This window comes from Lissotriton helveticus, chromosome 10, assembly GCF_964261635.1.
Source record: "Lissotriton helveticus chromosome 10, aLisHel1.1, whole genome shotgun sequence".
Taxonomy (NCBI): Eukaryota; Metazoa; Chordata; class Amphibia; order Caudata; family Salamandridae; genus Lissotriton; species Lissotriton helveticus.
In genome coordinates, this window is record NC_136071.1 from 783,636,804 (window position 1) to 783,653,597 (window position 16,794).

A 16,794-nucleotide genomic window follows, 5' to 3' on the forward strand; every position below is an offset into this window, starting at 1 on the left:
TACAATCATGCCAAGGCTGAATTGCTTGTGTAATGATCGAATTGGAAATTCAAAAATTATTCCTAGGCTTACTTTTCTAAAGGCTTGACACTTTCCGGAATTCATCAAACTATCTACATGAGGGCATAAGGCAGAGGTCACCTTTTCAGCTATGTCTGGAACTGTACCAGAGTTTCATACTGTTCGAAGACTTCAGACCTCAGTTTCGATGAGCAGTTTCACAATGCTGGTAGTAAGGAAGCCATTAAATTGAGAGGACAATCTTGAAGAGGTGGTGTCCATTTCGATTTAACACTAGGCTCCCCTCATCTGGTCAACAGAGGTAAAGTAAAATTACATTTTGTAGGATTCCTTTCCTTATTGTGGATAGTATGTGGAGAAAGGTAAACAGTAAAAATAAGCCACATTACTATTACTTGTATAAAACAGATGAGTAAACATTTTCCAGTACTTCAAGAGCAATATGTACAACTGAAGGAAAGACATACTGATGGGAAAAAAGACAAGGATAGGCTTGTTGACATATTTTATTGTGAGATGGGGAGCTTGGTAAAAAACTAGAAAATGACCATGATAAAACAAGGAACTTTAAAAGGAAGATTTCTTTGTAAACTACATATATGAATACAGGAACAAATTGGCACAAAAATGTTAAAACATTGTTCCCACATCCCAACACTGCTGTTATCAGTCTAATTTGGCCAACTAAGGAAATGACAAATTTAAGGGTGGGTTATTTCTTTTTTTTTAATAAATTTGTCGAGCATCATGCTATTAGTCACACAGTGAATTTTTAAATTCTCAAGTTTTTTGTTTTAATTAAAAACCGGTAAGTTAGAATGACTTGATTGTAGTTGTAAAACAAATACATTCCTGTTTTAAATTGATCTGTTCTACAGTCCCAAGGCAAGTAAAAATGTTAACATAACACTGTTAAATCAAAGCTCAATGCAAGAGAACAAATTGCATCTCTACTTTAAATCTTATCAACTTTCCAAATTTTCATACTAAAATATATTATTGTATTAATACAAACTACAGTATTATACACTACACTGTGTAATAAATAAAGAAATATAAAAATAAGACACATAAATATAAAAGTTTTCTAAAACTAAAAGGTACATGTCAGTAAGAAGGGTATTAATACTGCCAGGTTTGAAGACATACAGTACAAAATGTTGCACAGAGCTATAAACTTAAAGAAATAAAATACTGATAGGTAATTTCAGCTAGCATATTTAATAAATGGGGTCCATAATAACTAACATTTGACAACAGAAACAAGCCAGATAACTGTGTTATATGTATGTGTCTGAAAGTTAAATAAACTGATATAAACAAACTTTTCACTGAAAGTATAGACATTTATCAAGTTAATAAAGTCAAGGTAACATGACAAATAATATAAGAAAATGTACTAGAGTTTTTGGCTTTTCCTATAAATGAATTTTAGCTGTCAAGATTTCAGAATATCTATATAAATCTGACAAATGCTAGTTATTTGTAAACCACCAACTGAACAAGGCTAACAAAGCCTTTAAAATACTGATAAATGGCACTTACAGCACAAAGGTCTTGCATAAGGCCAAAGGAGATACAAAGCTTCATTTCATATCCTTCATATTGTTACCTACATACTCAAGCGCAATTACAAACACTGATTTTTGCTTTTCTTGTATTAACACTGTTAGTCCCTGAAAACAGAGCTCAATTTTAACTATGTTTTGAACCACATAAGAAGCCCCAGCTTTGCTATCAACTGCCTTGTTAAGGCCAACAATACACTTGCAAATATGATGTTCTATAGTACAACATCTAAATGTGGTATAAATTGCTACCTTTTTGGTTGAATTCCCAAAGGTAATTAGTATTGTCAGGACCTGCACTGTCTGCAAAGGGGAATTCTGTAGTGCAGAAATTCTCACATTTTTAAACATAATAAAATACTGATGTGGGTTTAGTACATGTTTTAACGGCAATAATAAACTTTTATAGAAATCTCTCCCAACTGTACATATTACAAATTAAACAAAAATTAAAATAATACTGATAAAACAAAGGATACCAATGTGTGTTTAATAACTCAGATTTACTGGAACCTGTTTAATTCTAGATTCTAGAGTCACTTCTTCCATTTTCTTCTAAGCCATTTCATGTTAGAAATCTGTTCCCTAACTTTGAAAATTGCAGTGAAAAAATACTAAGTTTGAGGTTCAGGCACACCTGGGTTTTTTTCTTTTACACAGTAGTGAACAGAAATCACAGTATACAAGCTACTGTGTTTCTGAAAACATTTATAGTACAGAACAAATGTTACCAATTAAAATCTCTTTTCCTCATAGGAAAAATAATAGAGCTAAGCTTGGGCTACTGTTTCTTCCACATTTTCTTCATTTTCTGCAATGTCTTCATCCAAGCTTAAACTTTCTTCATTTACAGTGGACTCGTCTCTCACAGTACCTTCTATTTTTTCAGTTAGATCCCCATCTTCAGATTCATCTACATCATGTGAGATTCCATCATCATTTACTTCCTCCATTTCTTCAACATCTTTCTCATCCTCCTCATCCTTTTCACTGTCCTCTTCGAAGTCCCTTGTTATACTGTCTCTCTCGTCTGAATCAATCTGAGATGGGGATGCTCTAGAATCAACATGCTCATGGTTTGAAGATTCATGCCCCAATTCCTCATGCTCTACTCCATCGCGCTCTTCTGCTTCCTTTTTGCAATATGAATAGCGATGGTTCATGTGCTGGGAATAGGACCCAGAGTGGGAAAAGCGCTTTCCACATTTGTCACATTGATATGGTTTTTCCCCAGAATGAAGACGCATGTGTTCAATTAAGTGATGCTTATGTTTAAATGCTTTGTTGCAGATTCCACATTCATGTGGCCTTTTACCTGAAACAGAAAATTAATAATTAGGAGTAAAAAACATATCAATAGAAGTACTGAATTTATAGATAATTACTAGGTATGAAACAGATGTTGGCAATCCTATTCTACTGGAACCACATTTTGAGAAAGACTAATATAGCATGCTTTCAACAAAATAACAGTAAAGAAGTTCCAGCCAGTGTCATTTTTTTATCATTGCTTTATGGACAACCTTGATGCCATACAACGTATTTTAAAATGCATTTCTCCTCAGAAAGATGTAATTTTTCTAAAATAGGCAGACATGGAAGACGAATGCCACCCACAAAGACAGTCACAATTCACAAAGTTTCGCGAATTTTCTTTTCCAACTGATATAAGGCAGAGGCATTTTCAAATACTATAACTGTACTGGGGGATACAAAGAGGCAGTATAATACTTTACATATACTATAAGCTCCTGGTTCTCTTTAGATTTACTAATTTTGAAGTTAATTACACTTTGGGATGCAGGTATTAATGAGAATAATTAATATCAATGGCTGCATAATAAAAAAGGCTACAGGAATTAGAAATGACCAAGATTTATCTAGAGCAAAACAATGTATTCTTTAAATTAATAGAAAGGAGAAGAGCAGTACAATTCCTCTATATTCTCATCATTCCATACTCCAAGGTGGCATGCTCAAGGATGATCATCAGATGTTAAATGATCAGTAAGCCTTTAGTAGGTAAGGGACTGGCCAACTCCTGGCAAATCAGCTTGTACCTACATGTTTCTTATTCATACATTAACCACAACGCTGTTGCTTTTTTCTCTTATAACATGCCTCAGGCAGAACCCCCAGAATTTTGGGGCTTTGACTGACAAATCTCGCGGCAAAAAAAAAAAAAAAGAGCAAAATTTGCAGCCCAAAACCTCAAAATCTGCTGTATTTTTGCGGTGGGCAAAGAATATGCCAGTCACAAAAATACCGAAGGCTTGTGCTCTGTCATTGGTGGAGACTGTGGTATGTCAGTCTAAGTTTGCAGAGTCTCCAGCAGCGCACCAAAGAGAGCAGATTACCATTTAAATCTGCTCTTTTTGGCATCAGCCAACTTATCCGTGCAGGGCAGCATGGGTGAAGGGCTGGGAGGGGTGGGATGGCGGCAGAGAAGGTTGAGGGTAGGTAAAAAATACAAAAAAACAATACGAGACGTGGGAGGTTAGGGGTTAGCCTGCAGGGGGCACACAAACTTGTGAGGCAGCAGGTTAATTGCTCAGGGGGGTTATAGCTGCATTTCAAAGGCAGGCAGCAGAGGCATTTAACACCACTGCGGCCTGCTGGCCTGTTGCTCACCCTCTCTTTAATGGCTCAGTGGCAGCACAGAGCCAGTAAAGAGGGTGAACTGCAGGTTTTTTAAAAAAAAAAAAACACATTTTGCGGGCTCTTTTGTAAAGATCGCAGCATTTTTACAAAAGTGCTGATTTCGTGATTTTTTGGCAAATCCCGAAATCCTGGTTGGTCTGTTCAGGGCAAATATAACCACCATGTGGGGCTCATGATTTCCCTCTGCTAATGCAAACTGCAAAACCTTTGGACTGGCCGAATTCCCAAAGTTTTTCAATAGAGTGCATACCTAATTTTGGTCACCATATGATGTAAAAGGCAGCAGGTTAAACAACTATAAATGTATTAACTTGGACTCATCTGCATAACAGACCTCTTCAATGGCCTCCTGGTTTTATAAGGTAAAGATTCCCCAATTCTCACATGATGCTGGTTAGAACAATGGCCTAAATGCGCCACATTCAATAATTTTGCAGCTTATCAAGGATTTATCCCACCAGGTCTTCAGTGCAGATATATCAGGGAACAATTTCAGCATTATGTTTCTAGGCCTAGTAAACATCTACCTTAGGAAGTGTTCACGGTACTAGTTTTGCGCCAACCATACAGAATACCTATAGAGAATTTGATCTCCCTCTAGCCCCAACATTAGCTTTCGAGACTTGCTTATAAAGTCAGGAAACAGCCATCATGCTTTTTGTTAAAGCATATAAATGCACTCATATGTGCAGTTTCCATGAAATTTAGAAGAGTCTGGTAAGATATAAACTAATATAAGTCACAGTACCTGTGTACCAAGGCTGAACGAATTCCAACGAGATACCACCCTTGGTAAATGTTTTCCCTGCCAAAAGCAATAACTTGGATTACACATAAATGTGTCTTTCTTACTGTTATAAGGTACTCGCAACTCTGTAGGCCAACGGAAGCATCAATGCAGGTGCAAATACCTTCTCCATAATAGATGGTCTAGATTGAAACTACCATATATGAAGGTGAACTCTTCCTGGCACTCATGAGTTAATTAAAGTCATACAGATAAAAATGGTATAATAGGCGTTCAAAAACACGCTTCTGCTGCATTTTGAATCTGGCCCTAATAATCCAAGTACTATATGTGCTTGCTAGTTGTCATCTTGGCCCATATTTCACAATACAATAATAATGATTAAAGAGGTGCAAGATATCAACTATATCTACAGTTCTTGAATAATGGGCATGCTGCAAACAATATCAATGCACGCATAATGTTATGCAAAGGAGACAAAAACAAATCAAATCCTAGCCTTTCAGGTTAAATCTGTTGCACTGCACACACTCTCCATGGCCTTGCAGAATCTCGTTTGTCTATCTAATAAACTCTCCATGGCCTTGCAGAATCTCGTTTGTCTATCTAATAAGGTGATTTTTGATAACTATTTTAGCAATATTTTCGTAGGGTGGATTGAACATCACTAGCAATCAGTGTCTATTATGGTCAACCAAAATGCTGTTTTAAGATAACCAATATGCCACCATTTCATGCTTCTAATACTTGCTCAGTAATGGTTACAACATTAAATATAGAAAAGCTCCTGAATCTCACCCAAATGTCTTTCAACCTTAGTTTTCCACAGCATCACCCATTCAATGACAGGGCATTAGATGCTTAACTAGTGGCAATTAGTTTAAAAAAACCTTTCAAGACCAGTAGTGATGGAAACTTGGTCGGCATCTTCCCTTAGGTTGTATCACTCGGAATTCTTCCTATTTCATTTAGTACAGAAATATGATTAACCATGTCATCTTCCGATATGAGACTACTCTGCACATGACTAAAGTTCTCATTTCCCCATTTATCTGCTAAAGGCCAAAAGTCCGACATTTCTCTAAAGGGTGGTATGATGCACTGTCATAATTTGTCACGTTAGGTGCTATTTTTTAGGCCTTGTGAGCATGCTTAAATCCAGGTTTCAATTTTCTGACTGCATATTGTGCACAAGTGAGTAAGTTATTAATTTAAGTATACCCTGGGTATCCTTAGGCAATTCTTGCAATGAAGAAATTTTGGCAAGAAGAGCTCTGTTCCCTTTTGTTCACCTTACTTAGCATACTTTAAACTACAAGTTGTATTTTTTCTTATAAATAAACTTGTAATACAGCTTAAAGGTTGACAATGGAAGTGTTTAATTGGGTAAGGTGGATAACCATGTCAGTATTCTTCAAACATAACAGGTGGTGTTCAGTTTAGTAGAAAGCAAGACTGAATTGTTTGCTTTCCAGACGTGTCATGGACCAAAAATTGTTGGGTTCAGCAGTCAGGTTAGGACTTGGAGCATTCCAGTGTCTTAGGGCATTATACGCCCAGTGATCAGCTTTCATGCTTCATCTCCTTAAGAGCTTGTTGCTTAATTTCGGGGGAGGGATGGAATGCAGAAGTTGAGTGGAGGTCTCTGGTAGCGACCTGGCAGTTTCATTGTGGCAACAGGGCTTCGGGTACCTACTTGCAGACTGTGGTGTTCTTTAGGAATTAGCTTAAGGAACATTCTGGCAGCTATATTAGAAGTATCTGGAATGAGATTCCTGGGGAACCCAGAGTAGAGGTTTCAATATTCAAGGCAGTATGAGGGCTCGCTGCAGTTTGACTGTGTGGCTGATGTTAAGAAGTGAGAGATATCTCCTGCAGAGAGAGTGGTACATGGGGATTTGGCAGCATAATCAATACAATGTCAATGGGGCTATTTTGAGGTCCATGTCAAATAGGATCCGGGCGTTCTTCACAGTTTGTGAGGTTAAAGGAATTTGTCAAATCTAGGGGCTGATTGAAGAATAGCAAATTGGGCTTGGAATGTCACATTACTAAACTCCTATTTATTCAGTAGAAGATAGTCCAAACTCAAGGTCATTATTTGGCTCCCTGGATCTTTTAACATATGAGTGGTAAAAGTGTACAAGTACACCTAGACGTTCACATGGTGTAGTTCAGGAAGTGGTCTGAGAGAATATTTTGATACTGAATAAAAGACACAAAAAGGATGATCCTTGAGAAACATTGCAGTACAATAGGCATGTGGCCTATTCATCTGATCCAATCCAGACCGGACTGTACTGGTGAGAAATGCTAGAACCCAAAGCAGCTCAGGTACCAATATCCCTGTCTAGTGTTTGAGACTTTCAAACAATTTATGGTTGAGAGTAGCGCACAAAACAATGAGATCAAGACCGATCAGAGTACATTTTGTATCTTCACCCAGACAGAGGAGGACCTTGTCCACATGCTGGCCAAGGCAGCTTTGGTGCCTCTAGCAGGGCAGAATCCAGATGATAAATCGAGAAGTGCTCAAGTTCCATTTACACCCAGAATGGTCGCTCTGCCTCCATTTCAAGGATGTTGGTAAGAAAAGGGATAGATAAGATATGTCAGTAATAGGAAAGTATTCTGGGGACATCAAATGCTTTTCTCAAGGGAGTTAGGGCTTGATCCTTTTTAGATCACCAAGCGTAAAGAATAGAACGACAGTGGTACAGCAGCTTGGTTAAATTTCTTTAGGGAGCATCAAGTGAGAACACGCTTCATTCATTTAATTTTCAACATTTACCAACACTTTCCAGTGCATGTGCTCTTTCCTCCCAGAGAATGCACAACTTTGTGCCTTCAGTAAATCTGAATCAGAAAGTTGCATTATGTTTGATTGCCTTGCTTTAGATCATTTAAGGGAACCATATATTTCTGTGCTAGAGTAATCAGGGTACAAGAGATGTTCGAGCACTAACCAGGTTTTTGTGAAAATGGATTGAACTGCATACGCTTTGCCATGTTTCACGCTTTTAGATTCATAGAACAATGTGCTAGATACATAGACAATGTACCTATATGTGATAATTATATTTACGAGATGAAATTATTAACTATCTTTATGAAAACATAAATGGCGCATTATTTCCTTCTGCCATTCGTCAAATAACACCTATGCATGGTTGCATCGATCAATTATACAAAAATACCCATTTTAGAGTTGAGGAAGAGCAAAAAGAATGGGAAACGGTCAGGTGAGAAACTAACAAGGAAGGGCAGTAAATATATTTAAAAAATGATCACCTAATGTATTTAAGGGACTGACTGCTGTTCAATTAGGTTCAAGGTTCAAGTAAGCTTTATTCGGCTTTTGAATTTAAAACCATAAAAGCAGCAAAGAAAAAATACAAACATACACAGAACTAATCCAGCAAATCAAAACATAATTAAAAGAAAAACAGACTGTTTAGGACAAGCTAAAACAGTTTGACGAAAGAACTATTCAAGATCCCAATCCATAATACACAGAATCCTCCTTTATCATCAGGTATGATAGTGATTTGGTACACCGGGGCCAGGATAAAAGTCATGCAGATCCCAGATACGGATGGAGCCATCTCCAACCTTGTGTTGGGTAGAACGTAAAAAGGGGGCAATGTTTCTGTCTTTAAACTTAATTAAAATCAGATCTCCTGGAACATTTTTGGGCAGAGAACCAAGCCACCCCACCCTCCTGACGCTCAATATCCCGCCGTCTAAAACAGATGGTAAATGTCTATGGTTTTTAAGCCAGAAAATGGCTTTATTCATTAGGTCCTGCTGTAGTTCACGTTTACCCGGGGTGAGTTCAGGGACCCCAGAAAGCACAGTAACGTATGGCGCGGCTTCCGGGGGTAGGTCTATTTGATGCATTCTTTCCCGGAGTCTGTGAGGGGTATGTTTTAGATTAAGAGGAGCGTTGCGACCACTTAGAGTGGGTGGTATAGGAGGGGGGTCACAAGTGGGAAGTATGCTAAAAGCATTGTTCATAGCCCTTTCATGGATGTTAGTAAGGGTAGAGGATGTGGATATCATGGTGTTGGCATTTGGTGGGAGGGACCTTGTTACAGTGTTTTCGATCCTGGTCAGCCTCTCCCCCAGATGATTAATTTTTACGACCAGTGGTGATAGAGCACTGTTTAACATTCGTTCAATTTGGGCCAGCAGGGTCAAATGAAGGGGGGATACGGGGTCATTTGATCGAGTCTCCGCTTTATCCGAAGTTAGTGAGACAGGGTTTGGGGCGGATAAATGGGGCTGCAGAAAGTTGGTTCGGGGGATGCGGGAGGTGTGAAGTTTATTAGTTCATTGTCTCTGACCACTATGGGGGGAGTTAATAAGTCCTGGGCATAGTTTGTACCGCACATGGCATTCAATTCTTCCCAGATTGACATCGTGGTTGGGAAACAGGATAACGGGGGCAACAATGTACAGATCAAAGCAATAGAGGGGGAAAGGTTAGCATCTGACTGTACCTCCTCCTGTAGTACAATCAAGTGTAGTGGCCCGTCCCGTCCTCCTTCGGCCTCTGAGGGCCACAGAGGGCCCGCCCTTTGCCCAGGCTTCGCCCGGCGCGTCCCGCGCGCGTCCTCGCGGGACGAGAGGCGTTCCGCTGTTTAGTAGCGCCCCCGGGCGCAGGCTGTGGTGTCACCGGTGCGCCGGTGAAACTCCGGGGCACCTGGGAAATGAAGTCCCTGGCCGTTGCCCTCACGGCGCTGCTGGGAGAGCTGGTGTCGGTGTCTTAGCCGTTCCCCTCACGGCGCGGTCTGTGGCCTCTGCTGTCGGGCTTGCCTTGCCCCCCACTGAGCGCTCGGCGCTCCGCTGTTTAGTAGCGCCCCCGGGCGCAGGCTGTGGTGTCACCGGTGCGCCGGTGAAACTCCGGGGCACCTGGGAAATGAAGTCCCTGGCCGTTGCCCTCACGGCGCTGCTGGGAGAGCTGGTGTCGGTGTCTTAGCCGTTCCCCTCACGGCGCGGTCTGTGGCCTCTGCTATCGGGCTTGCCTGTTCAATTATACATTGCATGTTTTTAGAATCCAATGTGTTGCTGTTAAGTTTGTGATTTGCTTTTCAAAAACAAATGAATTAAATTGTATTAAAACGTACTTCCTTAAAATAAAGACTATTCAGAAGGTGTTCTAAGGGCTGGATCTTGAAGGTTAGAGCCTGAAATCTGGCTACAAAAACGATGAGGCTGCAGTTTCACAAAGCAATATCTATCACAGCTGGTTACTGATATTGCCCATGTCTTAGCCACATCAATTCGTCAAGTATCAAGTTTAAAGATATAATCAGCGCATTGGTCACAACAGTATTATATTACATACCTGTGTGTTCATACTTGTGTCTCAAGAGAGAACTACTCTTTTGGAATATTTTATCACACAGATCACATGCATACATTCCATTTTCCGTCTTTCTCATCTTCTTCTTGGGTGGAGTCGAATCAGAATCATTCGGATCTTCAACGTTAGATACTCCCTCAGAGCTTGTGTCTTGTCTTTCATCCTATTAAAAAAATACATACACTGTTTGCTTGATGAGTTGTATGCACACAGTTAATTAAAACAACTATACGATGTATTGTTGGAAGACAGTGAAGATAGAGTAGATTCTTTAGCAGAAAAAAATATATTGCAAATTAGGACAAAAAAGATTCTGAAGCAACAATTTTCTAGGTAAATGATTTTCCAGTTAAATCACAGTGCTTTATTTCGAAGCATGACATTCAAATGGACCTATTTTTGTTGCTCTTGTATTATTTGTATCGATCTTATTTTGCAGGGACTTGGAAAACCATTTATTGGATTACAGACCACACTAAAGCAATTTCCCCATCACCAATAGAAAATGGCAATATAAAAAGTACAATATTTGCATCCAAAAAGTACTACTAAATGAGCATCGTCGTTTAAAATGTGGAAAAAAGGCCCAGAAGTGACCCCATGCTATGAAAATGGTACAGTATACACACTACCACTTTCAAAGGTACTGTGAAAACGGCTTATTAAAATGTATAATAGAACCACTGGAGGTTATTTCACAAGTTGAATTACTAGAAACAAACATTTTGATTTCAGGTTTGGTTAAATTAACCTACTGGCAACACCTGTTAGAGGCCCGAATTGAAACAATGCTGGTGGGGTCCTGTCTTCTCATTTATTCACACTGTATAGTGTGTGTGAGATCGGAAGTGTGGTGTCTGTTATGATCCTATATTGGAAGTATTTCTATGCTGTGCATGTTGATCAGCCATGTGCAGTTATCATGTAATAGGACGCAGCGCTTGTATGTATGGGAGGGCCAGGGGGCGGGGCAGGGATGGGCTTTACATTCCGAGAGTCCGGTGTGTGTACAGAATGATCTCTGCTTATCTTTGGTTGTCTGGTCTTTGTCATAGCAAGTGATGTACATCGCTTACCCGCCCTCTCTCAGAGTAGCAATCTGGCGCACTAAATATGGCTTGGAGATGGTTCGCTCACTCGCTCGGCTCACGGCCCTCTATCTTGAGGTGCGTCTGTACCAATTTGTGTCATATGTGGTCATGTGAATTTATATGTTTGTGCCTGTGCATGCCCGTTTCTGTGCATGTGTGCCTGTTTGCATGTTTACTGAGATATGAATAATCACCACGTATTTCAGGTATTATGCACATAGTTAAGAATGTGTTGAGATGGTGCAGTGACGTTGCAACCTGTATTGGCATTTGGTCAATCGTGTTATGATTTTCTGCTTGCTGCAGTTTTTATGCATGGATATTGAGAGGCAGTCTGGCGATGGTATGTGCTAACGTTATTTTCTGTAATCGATATTATACAATGCACTTATGATGTAGCACTAGGACCATGTTCTGATGTACGACGTCATTTAGAGGGCGCTGCTGCGACCCCCTACTCTGCAGTTTGGGACCCCTGTCTTGTTGACGAAACCAGATTTTATTGGTTTGCTGCTCTGCAGCGTTGAAAACAAGCACCTCAATTTCCGCTTGTATTTAATTTATTTGGTACATGTTTACTCCGATGTTCCCGGAAAACGATACTTTGTGCACAGATACGTAGTTGCTAATAGAGTTATAGAAAGTCTTCGGAATAACGTGCCACTTCGCCGAGCTCGCACTGGACTGTATTGCAGCTAAAGAGAACAAAATTGGTACAAGTGTAAAGAAAGCCTCAATTATTGAGGGTACCTGCATGCCCATCTAAAAATTAAGTGGCAATTTAATTCCAAGGAGGTCTATACTTATAAGATTTGCTGAGGACAGCTCAAGTTTAATTTTTAACTCTGGCTCAGATTTACTAACACTTTGTGCCGGGTTTGCAAACTTTTGTAACCCAAACCTCGTGCAAAGCATTGCGGTGGGATTTACTTTCCAACACAAATCATGGTTTGCATTGGAAAGTTGCCAAAAATAAGGCAAAATAGATCTTTGCGCTGCTTTGCATCAAGGAAGCGTATTAAGGGTGGGGCATGCATGATCAAATGGCATGCGAGGTCACTTCCCCTACCCGTCCTTTTGGTGAATCGATATCAGTAAGTTATGTACTCTGCATCCCACTCGACGAGTTTGTCACTGATCAGTATTGGCACTGCTTACTTCACTGGAGTTTATACTCATTTGTCAGCATAGGCTCGGCTGTACTGTCTGACCATAATCAGCACTGTGTTTGCGGTCCATATTCTGGAGCTGGAATGCATGTGTATTGATCACCAACAATATTTGGCTACGAAGTTAAGCTCTTATAAAAAATTGGCTTTTGAACACATCAATATTTTGATAAAATGTGCTTCAGGAATCCTCCTTCCTGACACGAATTTGCCCGTATTGTGTAAAAGCAGGTAGGAATAGAGCATATTCTCGCCTTAGTTCGCCCCAAGGGTCCGGAGGTTTCAAGAGGAGTCTCATGTTAAACAGATGAAATGTTTAAGCTGTTTTGAGGACCTTTCTGAAGCTGGGAGCCGGAGTGAAACTGATCGGTGATGGACTGTTACTCCAGAAAGGAAGTGAACAGCTAGAGATAGCAGTAGTAAGCACAATACAATTGTTGGAGTACAATATAAGCTGCAGCAGAGGCAGCAGTGGTGTAGTTTCCCCATCCCACCCAGGAAAGACAGCACAAGCAGCAGTTTCCACGATTCACACAACACATACACCGCAGATGCACCAGCAAGAGCACGGTCAGCAGCAATGATTGCTTCACAGACATTGCTAAGGAATTGGAAAAGGAAGGGCTTTGCTTCAGACCCGCAAAGTAAAACCCAGTCACCCGCAGCCCAACCTTCAATCACATACAGAAAGTTAGAGCTCTCAAACTTCCCCGATTCCATGCAAGAGTACCACTTCCATCCCATGTTTTGGTATTACATTTTGGTATTTGTAGTCCTGTTTCTCCCTGTATAAATTCGTATCTTATTGGAACCAGGGCTCAGGAAAAAAGTACCCAGATATTTCGCAGGTCCTGTCAGAAACTGACAAAGTTTCAGGGTGCCACACTTCGAACATTGTGGGCAGCCCTGTCTAACCTCAGAATCTAACTTGCTGCAGAAAATGAGACATGTCCACAAAGTTTCCACTCTGGCCTTGCTCTGTTTGCGCTATCATCAACTATGCCACACTGCACCGGAGGCAGAATAAAGCGGTAAAATATGCCACAGAAAGATCTGCCTGTGGACTAACTCAGTGTATGGGTCTCCGCTGTGGAGGACCTCCCATTATTGCCCAATCATAAATAAAGGATCAACCATTATCTGAGGGAGTCAGCATACCAAATGCTTTTTAGAGAGCCTGGTACTGTAAAAGAAGTGTCTGGACCAAACATCTCTGGTAGTCATCACGCCCCACCACTTCTAACAACTCTAATTTGTGATTGAACCAACAGTACTACAAATGTTTATTAGTTTGTTAAATTATAATGTGGAATTACAAAGGAGGAATGAGGAAGATCACTTCAAATTGCATGGTATAACACATGGGATGAAGTACTACCCTGCCATTCATAATAAGGCTGCTGCACATCACCGAAGGGTTGCATGACCATATAGAAGTTTAAGGTTCTGGAACACTCCGGTGACCTGCAATATGCTTATGTATGGCAAGGACTACTTAATTCCTCATAATATGTGGTAACACCATCACCTTCCCCACTTCGAACCAAACACTAAAATCATTGGGGCTTGATTCACAAAGGGATTCTGCACTAGTGGCGGAGTCCCTGAAGTTGTCGGGGAGTCTCCACATTAGGGTGAAATCTCCGCAATCTCATTGTGGAGATTTTGCCCTGAGTGCATAGACTCCGCCACTACCGCGGGGGAGCAGCCATGAGTGCAGAGGCCCCCATGCGAATCAGGCCCATCGATTTTTAAGGTTCTGGAACTCTGAGGTGACTTGCAATATGCTTATGTATGGCATAGAGCACTTTATTCCTCATAATACATGGTTACGCCACCGCCTTTCCCACTTCGAACCAACCGCTAAAATCATTGGTGCGTAGCTCTTTCATCTAAAAGAGCATGTTTGAAGACCGAAAGAAACAAAACTGATTTTCTAGTGCAACATTAAAAACATCACAGAGGCCTTTAGATATATGTTGCAAAAAGATATTAGAAGCAGTTTAATAGAAGTTTTTTTAAAAAGGCGGAAAGAAACTTTTCTATAATTACCCAAACAGTGCAAAAATAAACATGTTGCCATAAATATCTCCTTTCTGCACAAAAAAGCAACGTTTTATTTTAGTTCTTTAAACAATATATTGAGGGAAAATGCTCTTTAAACAGCGTTGAAAGACTTGGAAAAAATACTAAGCTATAGCTTTAAGTCTTAGAGGTCATCTATTCAGACAGCCCCATCTGGTTTTGTTATGTTATGTTATTTATGTTTTTAATATAGCGCAACGGATACTCAAAAAGAGTGTCCCGGCGCTTTGGGTAAGGGGAACAGATTCAGAATAACATAACGCAATTAAAAAGAACACAAAAAGACAACACACACACAAAGAAACAAGAAAGAGCAGCTAGTGAGGCCTACTGGGTGAACAACCAGGTTTTAAGACCTCTCCTGAAGTCCAAAAGACTAGTCGCTCCCCGAAGTGAGAGTGGAAGCGCGTTCCACATCTGTGGGGCTAGCAGACTGAAAGAACGGCCGCCCCGGCGAGCTCTCTTAATGCGAGGGACGGCCGCCATAAGCAGCGATTCAGACCGCAGAGAGCGGCCCGGATGGTAAAAGACCACTCTCTTCTGGAGATGTTTAGCTCCTACTGCGTGGAGTGCCTTATAGGCCAATATCATGGCCTTAAAAGCGATCCGTTTACGGATCGGAAGCCAATGCAAAGTCCTAATTAACCCAGAGGCACTGGCGCGTCTGTTTAGACCAAAAATGGCCCTGGCCGCCGCATTCTGCGCGACCTGAAGCCGCTGCAGCAGGTACTCAGGTAGGCCCAGGTAGAGAATGTTGGCATAATCCAACCTGGAGCCTATCAGGGCCTGCACTGTCAGCCTCCTATGCTCCTCCGACAAAAGAGGCAGGAACCTCCGCAGCATTTTTAATAGGCCGAAGCAGGTGCCGGTCACCCCAAAAATCTGGGCTTTCATTGACAGTCCCCCATCCATCTTAACCCCCAAGTTCTTAGCCACAGGGGAAGAGCCGGACGGAGGGAACATGTCAATGGGCCACCAGGCCTGCCAGCTAGGCTCCGCATCGCACCCGAAAAAGAGTACCTCGGACTTATCGGAGTTGCACTTGAGGCTGTGCAGTTGGAACCATGAAAACACAGCCCCAAGGCAACTCCCGATACTCTCCCCGTCAAAGTCAGCCCCTCTCTCGCAAGAGAAGAGGAGCTGGGTGTCGTCGGCATATGACACGATCCGGACACCGAAAGACTCCACGACCGCCGCCAAGGGGGACAGAAAGATATTAAAGAGGGTCGGGCTCAAAATAGAACCCTGAGGGACCCCGACTCCCAATGGCGGCATCACAGCGGTGTCAGGCGGCGTCCAGATCGTTTGCCGGCGGTCGGCAAGAAAGGATGAAAACCATTTGAGCACCGTCCCCCGCAGGCCAATCTCATAGAGTCTTGCGAGAAGGCCATCATGGGGGACGGTGTCAAAAGCCGCCGACAAATCCAGCAACACCAGCATGACTTTGCCCCCGGTATCCAACACTCCCTTGATGGTTTCAGAAACCTCAAGGAGCGCGGTTTCGGTACTACGATTAGTGCGGAAGCCAGACTGGGAGTCGTGCAAGATCTCATGAGACTCCAGGTAATTGGAGAGCACCGACTGGACGTGCTTCTCCAGGATTTTAACGAGGGCCGGCAACAGCGAAATCGGTCTATGATTGGCTGGGACCTTCGGGTCGAGCCCCGGTTTTTTTAGCAGCGGGATGACAATCGCCTGCTTCCATCCTGGCGGAACCACTCCCTGACTCAACGAAAGATTGAGAAGAGGGTTCGCCAGTGGGTTAACCACCTCCGCCAACTTACCCAAGAGCTTAGCTGGGCATGGGTCAAGTGGCGACCCCGATTTTAAATTGCCCATAAGTGCTAAGGAGGCAGAGGCCGGCAGAGATGGAAACTCGGCCAAAACGGCGCCCTGCCAAGCGGGAGAGGGAAGGCCAGCCGCGGAAATAGACGATGTTTCCTCAGGCGCTCCCGATGGAAAAGAATCCTGAATAAGCTTTATCTTGGCCGTAAAAAAACAGGCAAGGTCCGCCGCCCAGGACTCTAGGGGCACCTCTTCCGACGTGACGGTCCGGGGAGAAGTAAATTCTCTCACAATAGTA

At 41.8% G+C, this 16,794-nt stretch overlaps 1 protein-coding gene across 2 annotated transcripts in view; it reads right to left on the bottom strand.

Annotated features, from left to right (window-relative positions):
• Window positions 1–509: 509 nt before the first annotated feature.
• Window positions 510–16,794, bottom strand: part of ZEB1 (zinc finger E-box binding homeobox 1) — a 477,132-nt gene continuing 460,847 nt past the window's right edge. For both annotated transcript variants that reach the window (XM_078663353.1, XM_078663352.1), the window contains 2 exons: window positions 10,349–10,529; window positions 510–2,904 (listed from right to left, as the gene is read on the bottom strand). In XM_078663353.1, the coding sequence (XP_078519479.1) occupies window positions 2,360–2,904; window positions 10,349–10,529 (726 nt within the window). In that variant the 3' untranslated portion in view covers window positions 510–2,359. The remainder of the gene's footprint in view (window positions 2,905–10,348; window positions 10,530–16,794) is intronic.